This window comes from Parasteatoda tepidariorum, chromosome 5 (genome assembly GCF_982258835.1).
Source record: "Parasteatoda tepidariorum strain Cologne lab strain chromosome 5, Ptep-v5.0, whole genome shotgun sequence".
NCBI lineage: Eukaryota > Metazoa > Arthropoda > Arachnida > Araneae > Theridiidae > Parasteatoda > Parasteatoda tepidariorum.
Window position 1 is genome coordinate 109,661,357 of NC_141759.1, and position 18,208 is coordinate 109,679,564.

Sequence of the window (18,208 nt, forward strand, 5' to 3'; positions counted from 1 at the left end):
TGTTAAATATTGTGGACCATTAGTTTTAGGTACATTTAGTTTCCAGTTGTTATTTCTATAAATAGTTTTAAATTGCTAATAATATGCATTTTTTTTCGACACAGACTGGGCCTTTTGCATCCAAAAGGGTTTAAGAAAGTCAATTTCTACACATGCCATATAATTACATATACTACTGTAAAAATTTATATATATCTTGTTAAAATTATTATATTTTGCTCTTGTAAAACTATCCTAAGTGTTTTATTATGGTCATTCAATGTATCGCATAGGAAACAAAATATGATATATTGTTAGTACCATACTAAAAATACGAACCTGTTTCTTGCCAAAGTTCATGGTTTTGGCGTGATGCCGAGGAAGGTTAAGCATTCTTATTGTAACTTTGATATATATATATTTTTGCTCATTAATTGTACTATTGCAAATATTTTTCAAAATATCTCGATATTTTTTAATCAAACATGCTTTAAATTGAATTTTTTAGTATTTTTGTTTCGACATTATATATGGATTTTAATTACAAAGATTATTAGAATTTATTTATCTTCAACTCATGTTTTTAAATTTTGATTCAAGGATGGAAAAAAAAATTATTTATAATTCCATACATTTGATTTTGTAATATATATTTATACATTTTACTTAATTTAATATCTCTATTCTGACTATTTAGAGAGATGTCTTTATGGGATGTAACTGGTGGTGTTTGTCTTGAGAGTTGCAGTATATTCACACAGCCATTCATGTATGACTTTTCATTATTTTGAAATTTTTCTCACATTTTAAAATGTATTTTTAGTAAGATATTGTTTTCAAATCATGTCTGATATTAAATGAAACTAAAAGGTTGGGAAACTCTTCATTGGGAGTATAAGCTAATTTTAACGGAATTTTTGATTGTGGGTCTATTTAAATTTGATGAATCCACAATATCTAAGTAGTATGCTATTATTAATATTTTAGTTATTTCTTTCTTTAAAGTTTAAGCTTTAAGCAAAAGTTAATTTTTTTTATGAAGCAGTATCTACAAAGACAAAATATCATTCATTATAAATTTTTTTTTTGGTAATCTATTGCTTACTGTCTGATATACATATAGTAAAATGCATTAGCTTTCCATTTAAATTGTTGGCATCAGTTAGGAAAATTAGTATGGATCTGGTGTTAGTGATAAAGAATGTTTCTAAACTATTTTCTTCCCCCCCCCCACTGAGCAAATTTATGTGGAATTGGAGTTTTGCTCTACTAGGAAAGGTTAACCCCTTCTCTGTCGGCATCTCATGCGTTCGGCGTTTCTGTGCCCGTATGGTCGGTGTTGCATGCCTTGCGACAAAGAGAAATCATATAATTGAATTCTTTGTTACTTATACACCTCTTTAAATTTTGTGATTATTTTTGTATTTCCGAATATTGCTAAGAAATGGTGTCCCACTATGTATGAATGCCACTTTCCCCAGAATTTTCTAACTTTAACTAGTGGGAAATTTAACTAATTTTTTTAAATAAAGGAGATAACATTTAATATAGATCTGCAGTCAATAAAATACATTTTTTGTGTTAAAAAACGGCTGTAATACAAGTGAACTTCAAGTTTAATAAGGTTGCAATATTTGATTAAGATTACTGCATATGATTTAAGCATTCATAAAAAGGCGGCTAAAGTGGTTGATGATAAAAAACATTGGGTGCAGATGGGCAACAAATCAGTCATTTTTATAAAAATTAATTTTATTCAAACTGATTTTAAATTCCTTTATTATACTATGTTAACTAATTATAATTTTTGTGTTTCAGTCTTATCATGTGTCTAAATCGAATGATGTGCGGCTGTTTTGCAATGGTTATTTTGCAGAGATTCTTGTAATGGATATTCTCACGTTAGATATTCTATTCACTTTATCCTCACGTGTTAACCCTGATTGGATGAGTGCAATGTGCGTCCTGTGAAAAGTCATGGTAAATATGCCACTTGAACTTAACAGAGAAGATAAAAGCTTAATTGTTGTCCAGTTTTAATTTCCTTTCCTTATTCTAGATGACATCGTTGTTGGTTTGTCTGCTTCAGATTATATCAAAGTATGGACAATTACTGGAAATGAAGCTAAAGTAATTATATCTTTTTTTTCATAAATAAAATAGTTCTCTGTGGCTAATTTGTGTGGGTATTTTCTGATTTTAATTGTTTTGTTAAATAATCTTGCACAGTTTGTCAAATATGTTGAAGTATAGAAAAAAAATTGCAAAATGCTGGATGCATTAAAAAAGTACTCAAATACTTTTTGTTAGCATGCTGAATTGTAAAGCTTTTTTTGGAAGTTGTGAAACTTTTTTAGCAAAATATATCTCTATCCAAAGAAGTCTTTTAAATTTTTTCTATTGCTTTGCAAGGACTATTTTCAAATATCATTTTTAAAATATGTTAATTTTCACTTCAAGACATCCAACTGGGCTTGATACTTTTTTTTGAAATAGTATTAATTAAAATTTTATTTTTATAAACAAGGGTCCTGAAGTTTTAAGTTTAAATTAAACTTTGAAAGTTCATAAAATATTTTTTCAAAATAATTTTCAAATTTAAGCTTAAAAACTACAAATTTTTCATGTCAGGCAAACAGCTCTAAAACAAATTGCAGTGCATAAATATCAAAATTAATTTTTTTCTTGATCAATAATATTGTTACTCATGTTTTGACTTAAAATTTTGAAAAACTTTCAACTATACAATGAAATGGAACTAAATATATTGTTTAATATTGACTTGCTAATTCAGCTAATTCAGCAAGTCTGCTTGGTTGAACCAAGCATATTTAGGGCATATTGTGCATTACTTGTTTTTCAGCTGAGCCATCTGTGGCCAAAAATACGACATCAGTCACACACACGTCACAACCCAATTATAAATAATCAGCTCTAACACATGTAATGTTATTAACTTAAAAATTTTTCATACCTTAAATAATAATTTATTTTGTTGTTGAATGCCATAAAATATTTGCTTCCAGTTCATCAATGTATGTAAAAGAGATAAAGTGAAATTCAAAAGCAATTTGTCAAATGTTTTGCCATAGTGAAAAAAATAATATATGCATACATTACATGTATACATTATATGTATATATCTGCGAATAATGAAATAGTGTAATATGCAAAGTCTTTAAATGATTCTAATAAGATCAGGATACAAAGGTTATCTAGAAATCAAGTCACCCACAGCACATTAAAAGAGACAAATTTTATCGCCTGAAAAGATATATTGCAAAATATATATCAATATTTCAGTTACTTCTCAACTTAAATATCACTAGAATTGTAACATTTAATAGGAATGGTAGGTAACTTTTTGTAGTCCAGTGTGATCGAAGTGTGCTAGCTGGAAATGGAGTCAGCGCATGACAGATTTTTTCTGGAGTTCATTATATGTGAGTGAGTGATTTCATAGAGCAGGACAATACCAGCAGTAAGCATACCATGCTTCTGATTCTGAATTGCTTCTCATAAGTTTTCTAGGGTTGCTCTATAACTTTCAGCATTCATCACAGCACCCCCAACAAGAAGTCAACAAACAGAATGCCTTTCCTGTCCTAGGTGACCTTAATTTTAGTGTGGACACTGTTTACCTGAATTTCATTTGGCATAGAGGTCCTTTATGTTACCAATGCATCAAGTATTTGCTTGATTTCAGGGATGGCACTTCAGTTCTAGTTCCAGACTACAGATTTTCTATGATACTGGAATACAAAAACATATCGTACAGTATGACCAGTGTTCCTTTGTTAGAAGTAGCTCAAATATTGCTGTATAGATCTTTCCAAGTAATTATTATGACCACATATTCTGGTGTGTAAGTCGATCTGTTATTTTTGATTAGGAAATAGCTAATATTTGGTATGCTGGGCGTATAAGTGAACCACTCAAAAAACCAAAACTAAACATTTTTAAAATTAATTAACATACAAAACTTAATAAGACTGCAAAATTTTGCAAATTAAAAATATTTCACATTGATGTTTCTGAATATGATACAATTGTCCTCAAATAAATGCTATGAGGCATCATTAACCCCAGATAACTGAACTTAAATCAGTGTTAATCTGTAACCAATCATTCGAGCATGGTGCTTCCAGTCTTTACTTTCCTTGGCTTGGCCAAGGATTGTATGTGTTAAAATTTAGATGTTTGATACAATTGCTCTTCCTATTATTTCTCCGTGGTTCAGAATTCACTCTAATACATTATTCCTTAGTATTTAAAGGTAGGAAGTTTGAAATGAAGACTGGGTGATTATTACCCCCATCTGCTCTGCTATGTAAAACATATGCCAGTGTTGTTTTTTGATCTCTAAGGATAAATTCCAAACCATTTCAAGTAGCCATTGTAGCTGCGAGTCAAAAATAGTTTATTTTAGTATAAAAAGAGAAAATAGTTAATGTAAAATAATATTTTGTTTAAATACTTTTATTTTAATTTATGTTTATGAAGCAGTCTTAACAGTCTTTTAGGTCAAAAAAAAAAACAGCATTAGAAAAATAACCCTTTTTTATAATTTTTAATTTTTTACTCTTACATAACAGTTTTATATTTACTTTCATGTATAATTTTTTCTTTTACATAATTTAATTAATAATTATTTCTTCCTCCTAGTTTTTTAACTCTATTTAATTTTTTTTAAATAATACTACAGTCTAATTCTTGGATAAAGAAATCAAAGTACTTAAATATTTTATCTTTAAAAGAAAGTCATTCTGATTAACTCTGCTATTTTTGAAAAGAAACACAATGGATAAGTATCACAAGTGAAATATGAAAAACTGGCAACTTACTATACATGCTATCCTGCTAAGTTTGTATATCCTTAGACATATAATAAAAAACATCTAACAAAACATATATATTGCTGAATTTGATTTGTGTCTTCTTCATATCATTGCACAGGATTCTTCTTTTTTTTAAATTTTTTTATTTTAATTTTTATTTTTTAATAGTGGGGATTAAAAGTGGCCAATGGTGTTGCATTTTTATTCTTAGATAAATGCCCCCCTGAGAAGTTTCGCTTGAAATAACCACATATGAAAATGTTCTTGCTATACTATGCGTAATATGTCCAATAATATATGGGATGTTAAATCTGACTGAAAAAGATAGTAAGACTCCACTTTCTAAAAAATTATTGATATGAAATTATTTGGGATTCCTTGTTTGCATAATTTTTTATTTTAAATATTTCATAGTGTCTATATTTTATAAAACTGTTCGTATAACTTCCGAAAATTTTCTGAAAAATGTAAAATAATATATTTAATAGGTGAGGATCGGGAATTGAGTTCAGTTGATCTAGATTGCCTGAAATCACGGGTATTTGAATCCTCCTATCAGCCCATCACTTTAAAGTCTGTGGCAAATATAAAGAACTGCCATTTGTTTGCTGTTCAAGAAAATGCTGTAACAAAGGACCCTTCATTTGTTGTGCTACATCTCAAACTGTAATTATTTGTCAGTATGATCTGGTGATGAAATTATTTTGTAGTAAAAAGGTAAATAATTATTTTATTTCAAACACAGTAAAATCTCTCTTTTGCAGTATATCCTTCTTAGATAGTTTTTAACATTTCACAAACAAAATGTACTACTAGCTAAAAGGAGTTTTGATAAATAAGACACATAATTTTTTTACCGCTGAAAAACAGACAAACATTGTAATATGACTTTGAAACGTTAGAATTATTACTTTAATATCAGTATTATAAAATTGTGTTGAGGAATACCTTCTTGCAAGTTTTGTTTTTTAAAATACAGTCGAACCTCTATTTAACAAAGTCGCTAAATCATGATAAATAGTTCCTTATATAGAAAATTCGTTAAATAGAAAATCTCCATCTGAAATACTTGAACAACATAACACAAATTTTAAATTCATAAACACTAGGCATAATTAATTTAGAAATTGATACAACTTTATCTTGTAAATTATTATCTACTATTGAATTGTTTAAAATAATTTTAACATTTCATCATATGAAGGATTAGTGATTTCTTCATCAAGTCTGTCTTCATCTTCGTCGTCTTCCTCAAAATTTATTGCTGTTTTGTTTTTATTTTTCACACTGTCAGAAACATCCAATTCAGTTAATGTTTCTGTGGTTCTCTAAAAGTTAAGTGGCAGATGCAGCACTTGGATTACTTAGTTGCTGCAATGTAAGTTTTTTACAGAAGCATTTAAATATTCACCCAAACATTCTGCAGAGATATGTGGCAGTGTGTCTGCAAAAGAACTATGAAGTGATAAATTTGCGTTCAAAAAAACTCTGCAGAAATTCTTGTATGAGGATTGCATAAAAATTGAAAAGTAATAAAATACTCTACATTATACTTATATGGAATGATATGCATATTTTAGCTGTTTGGTGTAGCCTTTTTTTATGTTTTAACTATGCAACTTGAAGCAACTACTCCCTTTCTTTTCAACTGTTCATGACATACAGATTTATTCTATCTTTTTTAAGTATAATTTCATGCTTAAAATTAAATTTAAACATACATTACATTTCTTGTTTTTAAATTAAATTTACCTTAAATTATCGATTAAATTTGTGAATTTAAGTTTTGCTGTACATTCTGGATAAGTCCTATTTTTATAATGGTCTCTACTTGATTACATTTGGATTGTAGACAAATTTTGATTTATGCAAATGGTGCTGTAGATAGACTCAGTAAATTAGTCGTATATATATATATATATATATATATATATATATATATATATATATATATATATATATATATATATATATATATATAAATTAGTTTTTAGAAAATAGGTTTTTTTATGAAGAATTTAAAGAAATGTTTTATCTTCAGACTAAGTAATTATTAAGCAAGCATTTTATATTATTGTAATTTTTATTTTACTATCACCTATTACTCTGTGTACCTATTATTTTGTTAGATTTTCTCTCAGAAAAATAATTATTTTAAAAAATTGTTGACATATTCTTAAATATAGCCATTGTAAGTCCATTTCGTTTCTCGATCGCCTTTTCAATGGTTATATTTCAATGGCTACGAAATTCAACATGCTTTTTCAAAAAAAAAAAAATTTGAAACTATATTACGATGAGTGAATTTCGAATTTGACTGATCATTATATATGTATATATGTATGTATATATATATGAATATATATATATGTGTGTGTGCGTGTGTATATTTATTTCCTAGATCAATTATTGATAAAATTGAAAATAGTGCTGGAGCATAACGTTTATATAAAAATTATCATATTTGCTGCCAACTCAACTGAATGGATCATGGTATATGACAATTAAGTCATTAACAAAATTTTAGTCATATTTCTGATGAATTTTTCTTCTTATTTAGGCAACTATTTTCATAATTTTTGGCTACTATTTTCATGCTTTAGCTACTAAAAGCAACTATTGTGTTCATTTTTTTCTGTGGCAACCCTATAATGTAACTATAGGCGTATCAACAAATTGCGACTATTTAATAATAATATGTTCCATTGTAAATGTGGCTATGTAAAAACATTGCTACAAGTTAGCATGCATGATAACAATGATGAAAATTTTTTTTAGGTGTTTTGCTTGAATAATATTAAGCAAACTGTCTAGTAGCTAGGCAGATTAAAAAATCTAAAATAAAGTTAAATTCTCAATATAGTCACTTCTAATATTGGCTTAATCTATTTCTGTAAAATAATAAATTAAAAAAAGCTTTTTTTAAAAAAAAGTTAAATTACAAGTTTAATAGAAGTCATGGCTGGGATAGTTTTGTTAGAAGGGAGCAGGACTCACATTCACGAGAACAGAAGTTTGAATCCAGCCGACCAAAGACTCCTCGTGCAGTAAATGATAATTGGTGCGCGAGTCACGAAGTCCTCCATGTTCTCATAACAAATTATGCTTCTGGGGGGGAGGGCTCGATTGGAGATTGATCGTTCTCTGGTTCTTTACAAAATTACGATCTGTGGATGAATGAATGGACGTATGAACGGGTGTGACGTATGGATGTGGCAGAAGTCGAATTCTTGGCTATAGATTGCGCCACTGGTAAGCAAGAACAATTGCACCCCTCTGCCTTAATGGCCTACAACAGCAACAATATCATACTTGAAAGAAAGTAAAACAAAAGAGAAATAACACAGACCGGTGTAATTCATGTTAAAGAAATTTGAAATATATGTTTTTATTATTGTTCTGATGTTAAAATGTAAGAGATAATACTGCTTTTAAAAAAAAATTATATTTCTTTAAATATTTCTAGATACCATATGGCTACCTTTCTAATAACTGGCCTATCAGAGTAAGTAAACTTATTGATTTTATTGACATCACATTTCCTTTTCTTTCCTTTAATGATTGAATAGTAATTCTTTACATTTATGTAAACTTTTAGTATAGGGGTTGTCAAACTTTTTTGATCATCGACCCCTACATAATTTTTCGAAATCTCCATCGACCCCCATAAAAGTAATTTTCTCTTAATTAAAATAAAACTCTATTAGATACTGTGTTTGTATATTTATTTTATGATTTTGAACATTTATTAAAGTAATAGTACATAGTGTAACAATAGTTTTATGAAAAATATATTAATGTTGAAATATAAATACCTTAATATTTATGAAATAATAAGTAATTATAAGTAAGCAGAAATAATAAGTAACAACGAATTTATTGCTTCTTAATTAATGACATGGGTGTGCCTGGTGTTTTTTTCTGCAAGCTTCGTTGTATTGGGTTCAAAATTGGTCAATTTTAATCTTAAATCCCCTCGAAACTCCACATTTAATTTATTTCTGTTCTTAGTTAAGATTGAATTTACGTGACTGAAACCGGCTTCAACCATAAAGGAACTTGGAAATGCTATCATAAATGGCTGAGCTATTTCGTAAAGTCTTACATATTTTTGCATTATATTTATATTTGTCCACAATTTGCTTATCGTTAAATTTTTAAAAAGCGTCTTTGCTTCAAATCCCCACAATAATTCATCAAGCTCATCTTGCAGGTTGATGTCCACGTTTTCAATTTGAGCAGAAAAGGGCACAATAATCCAATCAGGGATGTCAATGTTTTCCAAATCAACAAGACGCAGTTTAAAATCGTCGCTCAATTTTTGAAGATTACCTGTATACATTTCCAAGTCTTCTTCTTTTATTTCTTATTGTCACATATCTGAAAAATACTGATAATCCTTCGACCAATCGACCCTTCCGGTTCGGATCGACCCCCATTCGACTTCCTGGCTCAGATCAACCCCCGCTTATGTTAAATAGACCCCTGGGGGTCTATATAGACCACTTTGGCGACCTCTGCTTTGGTATAAATATTTTAATTGTGTTTGCAATTGCAAAATTTATTCTCATTTTTGCATTAATGATGTTTTTTTCACTTATTATTTTAGTACACAGCTATAGATTCACAAGGTCAGAGTATGGCTGTTGCTGGTAGAAGTGGCTTAGCACATTATTCACTAGTACAACGAAGGTGGAAATTGTTTGGAAATGAAACACAGGTAATTAAGGAGTTTACTTTTAGATTACATATGTTTAACAGACATTATTCAAGGAGTACTCTGCTTATAACATGAGTTAATGCTAAAATTTACATTGTTCAATTCTTTAGGAAAGAGATTTTGTCACTATGGGCGGATTACTATGGTGGGAAGATCAAATTATACTTGGCTGCTATAATCTACGTGATTTGAGAGATGAGGTGAATATAATTTTTTCTTATACCACAGTTTATATACCTTACTATTTAAATATATAATTGAAAGTTACTGAGAAAAGTTAGATTAGTTTGTGATATTTGTTGTGAAATATTCATGCATTGATGATTATTAAAGGAATACAAAACAATTACTTATTTATATATATATTTTTTAGAAACACTTACTTAATTTCAAGTAATTCTATAATTTTTTTGTAAGATTTAAACCATTTAAAGTAAAATAAAATCTTTATGTTAAGATATAATTTTTCTCAAAAAAAAAAAAAAAAACTATTATATTCAAGTAATCTATTTTAATAAAATATAAATATGAAAGAAAGCATTTTAAACTTAAAAACATTTCTGGTAGTTCTAAAAGAGAAAAAATGTCCTTTTTAAGTGGTACTTTTTGAAAAATTAAAGAAGTTTATGATTGTACTGTACTAAATAGTTTTTTGTTCTTTTGAAGAAATGACAATCAAACATCTCAATTAATATGTGCTTTTGTCAAATCAATTAATGTGTTTATCCAATGTTTGCTTTATTTGTGTACTTTTAAAAAATGTGTAAGTGATAAATTTGTACATTTATTAGATCCGTGTTTATCCTCAAGAAAATAAACTTGACAATCAATTTTTACGTGTGGTTAAGATGGACTCTCAAGTTCTTCAACTTTCTGCACTTGGTGATCGACTTCTAAGTTTTTGTGCTGATTCACATTTGAATTTATTTTTGTTGCAAAGAAAAACATCACCAGCGAGTAAGATTTAGTTCTTTTATTGATTTGTAATATTTTTGAAAACATTGCAATTTAAAATATTTATAAAGTTATAATTGAACTTAAATATGAAATCCTAGCATTCTTATTTATAAGTATAAACTTACATTTTATCACTTTTATTAAAAGGATTTTTTTTAATTACTGACAGTATTTTAAATCATTAACTGATACTACTGATGTTTATTTATTCTTGTTATACCATTTCCGTTATTAAATGATTTTTTTCCCACACAAATTAAGATTGAGGTCCTTGGGGCAATACATTGATTCATCGTATTTTTAAATTTCCCCAAAATTTGTTTCTTCAAACTGATTTACGTATAGTCCATTGTGCTTTTATTTAGCCAAAATTCCAATCTCCAGGACTTATAAAAGTACTTATCTGAAAACAATATGAATGGATAGTTTTACGTAACAAATGTAACCTCTAAGAAAGTATGAGCTGTCTCTGAAATTGAACTCTAGCTGTAAATAGCTGGTAAAACTTTTAAATGATTTGTAAAACTTTTTGTACTGCGTTTTATATTTGTAATTGAATAATCATACTAAATTAAATTTACTGTTCTAGAAAAATGAAAAAAAGAGAATAAAAAGGAAATACAAAAAGTTTTAAAATCTTCCAAATTGTCATTAAATAAGTTTTAATTTTTGTGTTTTATTTTTTTAACTTGTTTTAATCTAAAACAGAAAACAGGAAAAATATTTTAGTTCCATTATTTAGTCATTTGCTTCATAAAAGTATTGTTTCCTTTTACATTTTGTCTTAAAATTTAGAATGAAGGTTTAAAAAGTAATTTCTCAATCACCAAATAGGAGTGCAATTTTTCCTAAATAGGAAATGTTTGTTTCTGATTTCTTTACATTTTATTTACTAAATGAATATTTTAATCTTTGTTTATAGGTTTACTTTGTTATGATCACAGAAAAATTATATTTTGAATAAGTGAGATATTTGTTTAAAAAAGTGATTAATGTTTAATTTTAGGTAGTGTGCTACAAGTCACTAGGCTCTTAGAACTTGATGTTTCAAATTTAGTGTTCCATCCCGCTTGTGTGATTTCTGCTATTTTAACTTCTTTATGTACAGAAACAGGTATTAATTGTATTCAGAAAAATTCCTTAATATATTGCTTAGAAGTTTATAGCTGCTAAGTTCCAATGAATGTCCATTATGTGGGCCTTGCATGTAATTGATTCTCAAATTTTAAAGCTTATTTTTTTAAAAAAATATTTTTTATCTTTATTTTAAGTGAGATGGCCACGAAAAGGAGATGAAAGTATACTGTTATACATATGTGGTCGATTGCTTTTACTACAGCAAGATCCTGTTGTTAAGACATCGGATATTACCAACAATAATACTCAGGTATGTTTATAACATTAAGTAAAAACATTTTCACAATTATCTATGTGTTGATAAGAGTATAAAATAAGAAAAAAAATGTAAATTTGGTGTATGATTCGAATACATACTTTAAATTGTTTTTTTTTATAGTTTTGAATGGTGTTGATATTTTTCCATATAGTTATTGTAATGATGTTTTATTGATTTCTAATTACTTTTTGCATTAGCATTAATAGCACCATGCATTAATAGATCTACTTATTTTATTAAATATTTTATAGTCTTTGCGGACAAAATTATGGTGTTACCATAAGCGTATAAGTGGTGTTATGCGCAGTTCTTAGAGTATTATTGATTTTCTTAATTAACTGGTCACATTTATCAGAACATCAAGAATGAAAATTGTAGATGCTTCATGACTTGTTTTATATAAGCAAGGAAGAAAAAAAAACTTATAGATAATATCCAAATTTAGTTTAATTTGGAAATGTGTGTATATCTTATTAGTGTCATCAAAACTTAAAAATTAGAAATTTTATATTTTTTTTGTCTAATTTTCAGTTTAATCAATAATTATTATTATTTATTGCACAAACATTTTGAACTATCAGGATATCGCTTTTATTTGTTAAACTCTGATTACTTGATCAAAAGTTATTTAGGTGATTTTATTTTGGTTAATTCAGCACCTTTTATTAGTTTATTTTTAACATTTTTAAATGTTATCAGTTGTGTTGTTTCTTATTTATTTTATTTTTATTTTAATCTTTTATGAGATGCATCAAACAACACTATAAATTTAGAACTTTAAAGAAATATAATCTAGCTTCAAACTTTTTATTCCTTTGGTTTACCATTGAAACTTTATTTTTCTGTCTGTATAAACTTAAGTGTTGTTGGTACTTTTTAATTACGCCGACACAGGCAATAAATCCATGTTTGCTAAAGTTACAAGGCACAAGTATACTTAACTGTCTTTTTTTTTCTTTTTAAATTTGTTTGAATTTACGATTTTCTCTCTTAGTTCTTTTGAAGCAGTTTTTTTTCCAGACAAATAAAACAGAATTTAATTGTGTGTACAAAAAGAGAAAGTACCATGCTGTTTACCAATAAATAATTATTTTTTTCTTTTTTTAAAAATTGAATAAAAGTTTTGCCTTAATTTTTTGACAGTTTTTATTTTCTTTTTGCATTATTTTCCATTTTAATGATTCATATTGAAAAAGTTCATTCAAAAATTTTCTTAATATTTAAATAATTTGGAAATTTAGTAATATTTTTTCATTACTGTAAGTAAAAGGTAATTGATATTTAAGTATTTAATAAAATCCATTAATCATTTAACGTTCAAGTAAGATGTAATTTTAAAAACTAGTGTATTATAATGCAATGTGATTAAAATATGAAGTAACCTTAAATGAAAAAAAATTATTAGGAAATATTTTATAATTTTTTATACTCTGAAATATATGTTAGAGATACAGATAGAAATAAGTTGAAAACAAAAAATCTGTGGACCGTGACTTAAAACTTACAAAATTTTTCTACAACTGAAACATGTTAAACAGAAATATGAAATAAATAATAAATATATATTATTTTAAAACTAAGCACTGAAAATGGTCAAATAATACTCTTTTCACACAAAAAACCTTGAAATCTAATTTAATTAAATTTTTTTAATGAAAATAAAATTTTGTAAACTTCTGCTTTTAATTGCAAAATATTATACACATTATTTTCTCTATTAATTAAGACTAGTTGATAACGTCTTTAAGCACTGAGGCGTCTCTAAGCATTTAGTCATTATTTATTGATAAAGCTGAATTCATTTTTGCTAAAAGTAGGACATCTCTGACTTAATTATTAAAATTATATAATTAAAATTAAATTACATAATGCAGAAAAATTACATAATACAGAATTGAAATTACATAAATTTACATGGTTGTGTTAACTTATGTAATAATGATTCTGTTCAATTAGTTGTTTCATATATAAGACAATATGAAAATTATAAACTATGTAAGTAAATGCATTAAATTTTGAACATATCTAAGGTGTAGGGGCTTACTAAGATTAATTATGTTATTTTAAAATTAAATAGAATAAAAGTTAAGTAGTTGCATTTTACTTTTTCAGAAAGTTCCATCATATGGATTACCAACTGTTTTGGCTTCATGTGTTGAAAATGTTTGGGTATGCTCTCACAGCTCAAAAGATACATCTCATCTTACAGAAGCCTTGTGGATCGTTTGCGGTGCACATGGTATGCGTGTAGGTACACCTGATCTCAAATACTTTCTTATAACTTTTGTGGAGAGAGAAAGCAACGTGTAGTATTGGATTGTGTGTTTATTAAAGAAATTAAAATTTTCAAATATTTAATAAAAATAAAATTTGTTTTTTCTAAATTCGGAACCATTGAGACAATTTTGTCTATAAATGAACACTGGTTCTTCCATCGTAGATTTGAATAAGTAATACTTGATAAATTATTATACTAATTTGACCACTCAGTTATTTCTGCAAAATATCACCATATTACAGCCCATCTTTAAATTTTAAAGTATTCAGAAAACTGCCTCCTTAATACAAGCTTTATTAAAAGCAATCAAAGTTACCATTTCTAAAATAAAAAATAATTTTACTCAGTTGTATTATTTAGTATCAGTTGTATTGTAATTTAACTTTTGATTTGTTCAAACATTTCCTTTTGCCAGTTATAGGCTATATGCCGTGTGCTCATATTTAGCTTAAATCCATATTCTCCTTTGCAATCCGACAATTGCCTTACTTTGACATCCTTTATAATAGGGTCTGTAAATGCCACTTATAATGGGCTGCCATATGCCTCAAACTGTTGTACCTAAACAATGTAATACTTTGAGTTAATGAATCTTGTTAATTGTATATAACATGACCCAGTTGATTCCATTTGTAGTGAATTATATGCTTCTCAGTTATTTCTGTATTTGAGAGCTTTTAACTTATTATTTGAAATTTGCACCTTGATTAATATTTGCTATATTCAGCTGATATTATCACTCTTTTTTCCCTTTAGAACAATTATAGTGCTCACTTAATTCCATCTTACTTTTTAATTTCTTAGCCTTGACTTAATTCACAGAATTTGGTGTTCCTCAACTTTGGAGTCAAGTTAAAGTAGCATATATATAATGTATATGGGGTTGGCAAAATAATGGAAACACTACAATGCTAATAAATTTTTTCATATTTCTTAAAAAATTCTTCGAGAATCATTTTGTAAATCTAGAGATGTTTAGTATATGTGATTTCTCATACATATCAATGATGTGGAAAGCTATTAGAGGTTTGAGAGATCAATAATAAATTGCAAATGGAAAATTTTGTTTTTGTGTACTGTAACTTGTAATATGCCAAAAAATGTAGTAAGAAATTTGCAACTTGCAACAGTTACTTTGGTTATTATATGCTATAATTGTACAAAGTTTCGTAAGCCTAGCTTAAATATTTATGGAGATATGAACGTTTTTATAAAAAACTGACCATTATTCTCTGACCCATTAGCTTCTGTTACCTTTTCTAAAATTTCACCCTGTTCTTATTAATATTTCTAATGTATTCTGAGAATTTTTAGTAAATATTTGAAAGCTAAAGTTAGGGGGTTGGCTTGTAATTGTTTCCCTGACTTTGAAAAATTTCAGGAGGACATGGCTGAAAGAAATACTTCTCCTTTTGTCAAGCATCACCGATAATCAGTAAATATCTCAAAAGGTACAAACAAAGCATAAAAATACATAAAATAATAGTTAAAAACAGAGTACTTAATCATAAAAAATTAAAAAGAAAAGCATAAAAAGGACAATTAGATAGGTATATAATTTTTTAATCTTCTAATTATTAATTCTGGAAATCCACCACACACAATGTGCTTTTAACATATGTGCAACCATTACTAGATCTACCATTACTACAAGAGAAAGATTAAATTTTTATTTTCAAGCATAGCATGACTTATTTTTTTTACGTTAGCTTACATTCGAGTTTTAAATTTTGGGAGAATCTTCAAATAAAAAGCAGACTCTTCAGCTTATACATGGAAGGGCTTGTATTCAGAAATATACTGTAATGTTTCTAAACAGTTTCATGCAGTTGTTTCACAAAGTATTAATTTCGTTTTTTTTATTTATTAATAGGGTTACTGGATCAAAAGGGTTGAATAACTATGATTTACTTATACAGTAAAACCATTTTCCATGAGGCCATTCATTGTGAATGATAAATACAGGAAAATGATTAATGTGGGTGAGTATCAAATAATAACTAAAATTTATGAAAAGTAATAAAGAAGTAATAGACTTCATAATTGAAAAAAATTATGTTAATTTTCTGTTAGTTTGAGTGAATACAGAAAGTTCCTTATTGTTTCAAAGGCGTTGAGACTTTTCACAAATGTTGGGGCTGGTTATGGTTCTGTTTTATCATCTTCCACGTCACATACTTTGTTCAACTTCTGCAACCATTTTTTAAGCAGACAACACCAGGAGTCTCAACATTTTCTTCAACTGATGCATAATATTTTTTGATATTTATTGATGCATAATATTTTATTAATATTTCAGCCTAATTATAACAAATCATTATCATCATGAGATAGTTTTTTTTTCTAAAGCTTTTCTGAAAGCTTTTTCACACCCATTCAAAGAAATCTGTGAATTATTTTTTCTCAGCAAATCAACCAATCACACATTTTTTTACAATCACACATTTTCAGCAATGTTTGTCGACAAATCGTTACAATTGTTGCATTAATGCTAATTTTTTCTATTTCATTTTAACCTTTTATAACATATTTTAATTTAAAAAAAATGTTTTTTTAACTACCAACTATATATTTATATTTAATTTTACTCTTTTGTTGGTCAATATGATTTTTGATTCGATATTTTGTACCAGAACATTAAAAAATAAATAAAAAAATCTTGCCAAATTGTCAAAATAAATTATTTTTTTCAAGATGGTATGTTAAAAAAATAGGCATCTTTCTTGTACACATCCTACACTTAATAAGAAGAAATAAACAAAAACCTGGAAATTTTAAGATTTTTATCTGGAAAACCTGGAGAAATCAGCGATATTTGAAATCTGATTTGAGTGGCCACCTTGTTATTGCCATATTTTAAGTTACAAAATAAGACACAAAAAATTATTTTCTCTAAATAAACGTGCCTTTTTCCCCCCACCTTGAATTCTTGACCCTCAAACTATGAAATGGGGGTAGCCACAATCTTAAAAGTTAGATCCAAGGAGTTTGGTTAAAAGAGGGTTCGAAATTTTAGCCATAACGTCATTCCAGAGAAAAAAACTTTTCGTCCTAAATTCTTTCCTTTCCATTACTAATTTAAAAGATAGAAAGAATGTGCTCTGCGAAATCGATCTGCTCTGGGATCTCTGAAAAAAAGTTAAAAATATCAAAATGCAAACTAATTTTTGGAAGAGAATTTCTCTATTGTGTAATTCTAAGTTTATCTTCTCCTTTACTTTCATTCTGATATTTTAAGAATTTTTTTTCAGTATTCGAAACTTCATTGGTTACTCCAGGTTAGACTGAACTCACTTTTTCTGTACTTTAAAGTTTAAATTAGTCATGGATGTCAAAGAAAATTTATGATGATAAATTTCTCCCTTGCTATGGCGTTCTCTTAATGCCAATTATACTTTCTTCATATTTCGCAATATCTCGAGAACTTATAGCAATTGAAAAATTTTTTTTCCCAATCATTAAATTAATTTCTCCAATGATAATTCCATGCAAAAGATAAATTTTCATGAATATTTATTTTTATTGTTTTATTTAAAAATTCTCAAAAGTCAACAAAATGCTAAATTTTACATTTTAATGAATGTAATAGCTAAATGCGAAACTGGAATGAAATTGGTCGAAGGATTCTTAAGAATTACTCTAAACTATTCATTCTAGAAATCAGGGTTGGGGTTACTTTTTTTGGTAATAAAATATAATCTAGTTATTCTATTTAAATCCATACTTTTTATTTAAATTAATTTTTTTTTAAAAATTGAAAACTTTCATTTTATTAGTAGTTAAATTTTAAAAGAAGTAATTATAGATAAAATATTATAAATAAATCATAATTCTATATTGAAACTAATACTGCGTTAAAAAACTGATTTAATTCATTGTAAATGCGAACGTGTAAAAATCATTAAATATGGATTGAAAATGTATTATTAACAACTGAAAAAGAGGCTAAATTTGAAATTTATTTCACATTTTTTAATATTTTTTTAACTAACATTAAAGTTATGACAATTATATCCAATTTGCAGAGTTATAAATATTTC

At 27.2% G+C, this 18,208-nt stretch overlaps 1 protein-coding gene across 1 annotated transcript in view; it reads left to right on the forward strand.

Annotated features, from left to right (window-relative positions):
* LOC147809987 (guanine nucleotide exchange factor subunit RIC1-like) overlaps positions 1-18,208 on the forward strand; it is a 49,835-nt gene that overhangs the window by 21,472 nt on the left and 10,155 nt on the right. Inside the window, exons 9-19 of the mRNA XM_087164767.1 lie at positions 677-748; positions 1,798-1,959; positions 2,039-2,109; positions 5,306-5,534; positions 8,284-8,322; positions 9,427-9,537; positions 9,648-9,737; positions 10,329-10,494; positions 11,501-11,608; positions 11,766-11,881; positions 14,003-14,137. Coding sequence (XP_087020893.1) covers positions 5,511-5,534; positions 8,284-8,322; positions 9,427-9,537; positions 9,648-9,737; positions 10,329-10,494; positions 11,501-11,608; positions 11,766-11,881; positions 14,003-14,137 — 789 coding nt within the window. The 5' untranslated portion in view covers positions 677-748; positions 1,798-1,959; positions 2,039-2,109; positions 5,306-5,510. The remainder of the gene's footprint in view (positions 1-676; positions 749-1,797; positions 1,960-2,038; positions 2,110-5,305; positions 5,535-8,283; positions 8,323-9,426; positions 9,538-9,647; positions 9,738-10,328; positions 10,495-11,500; positions 11,609-11,765; positions 11,882-14,002; positions 14,138-18,208) is intronic.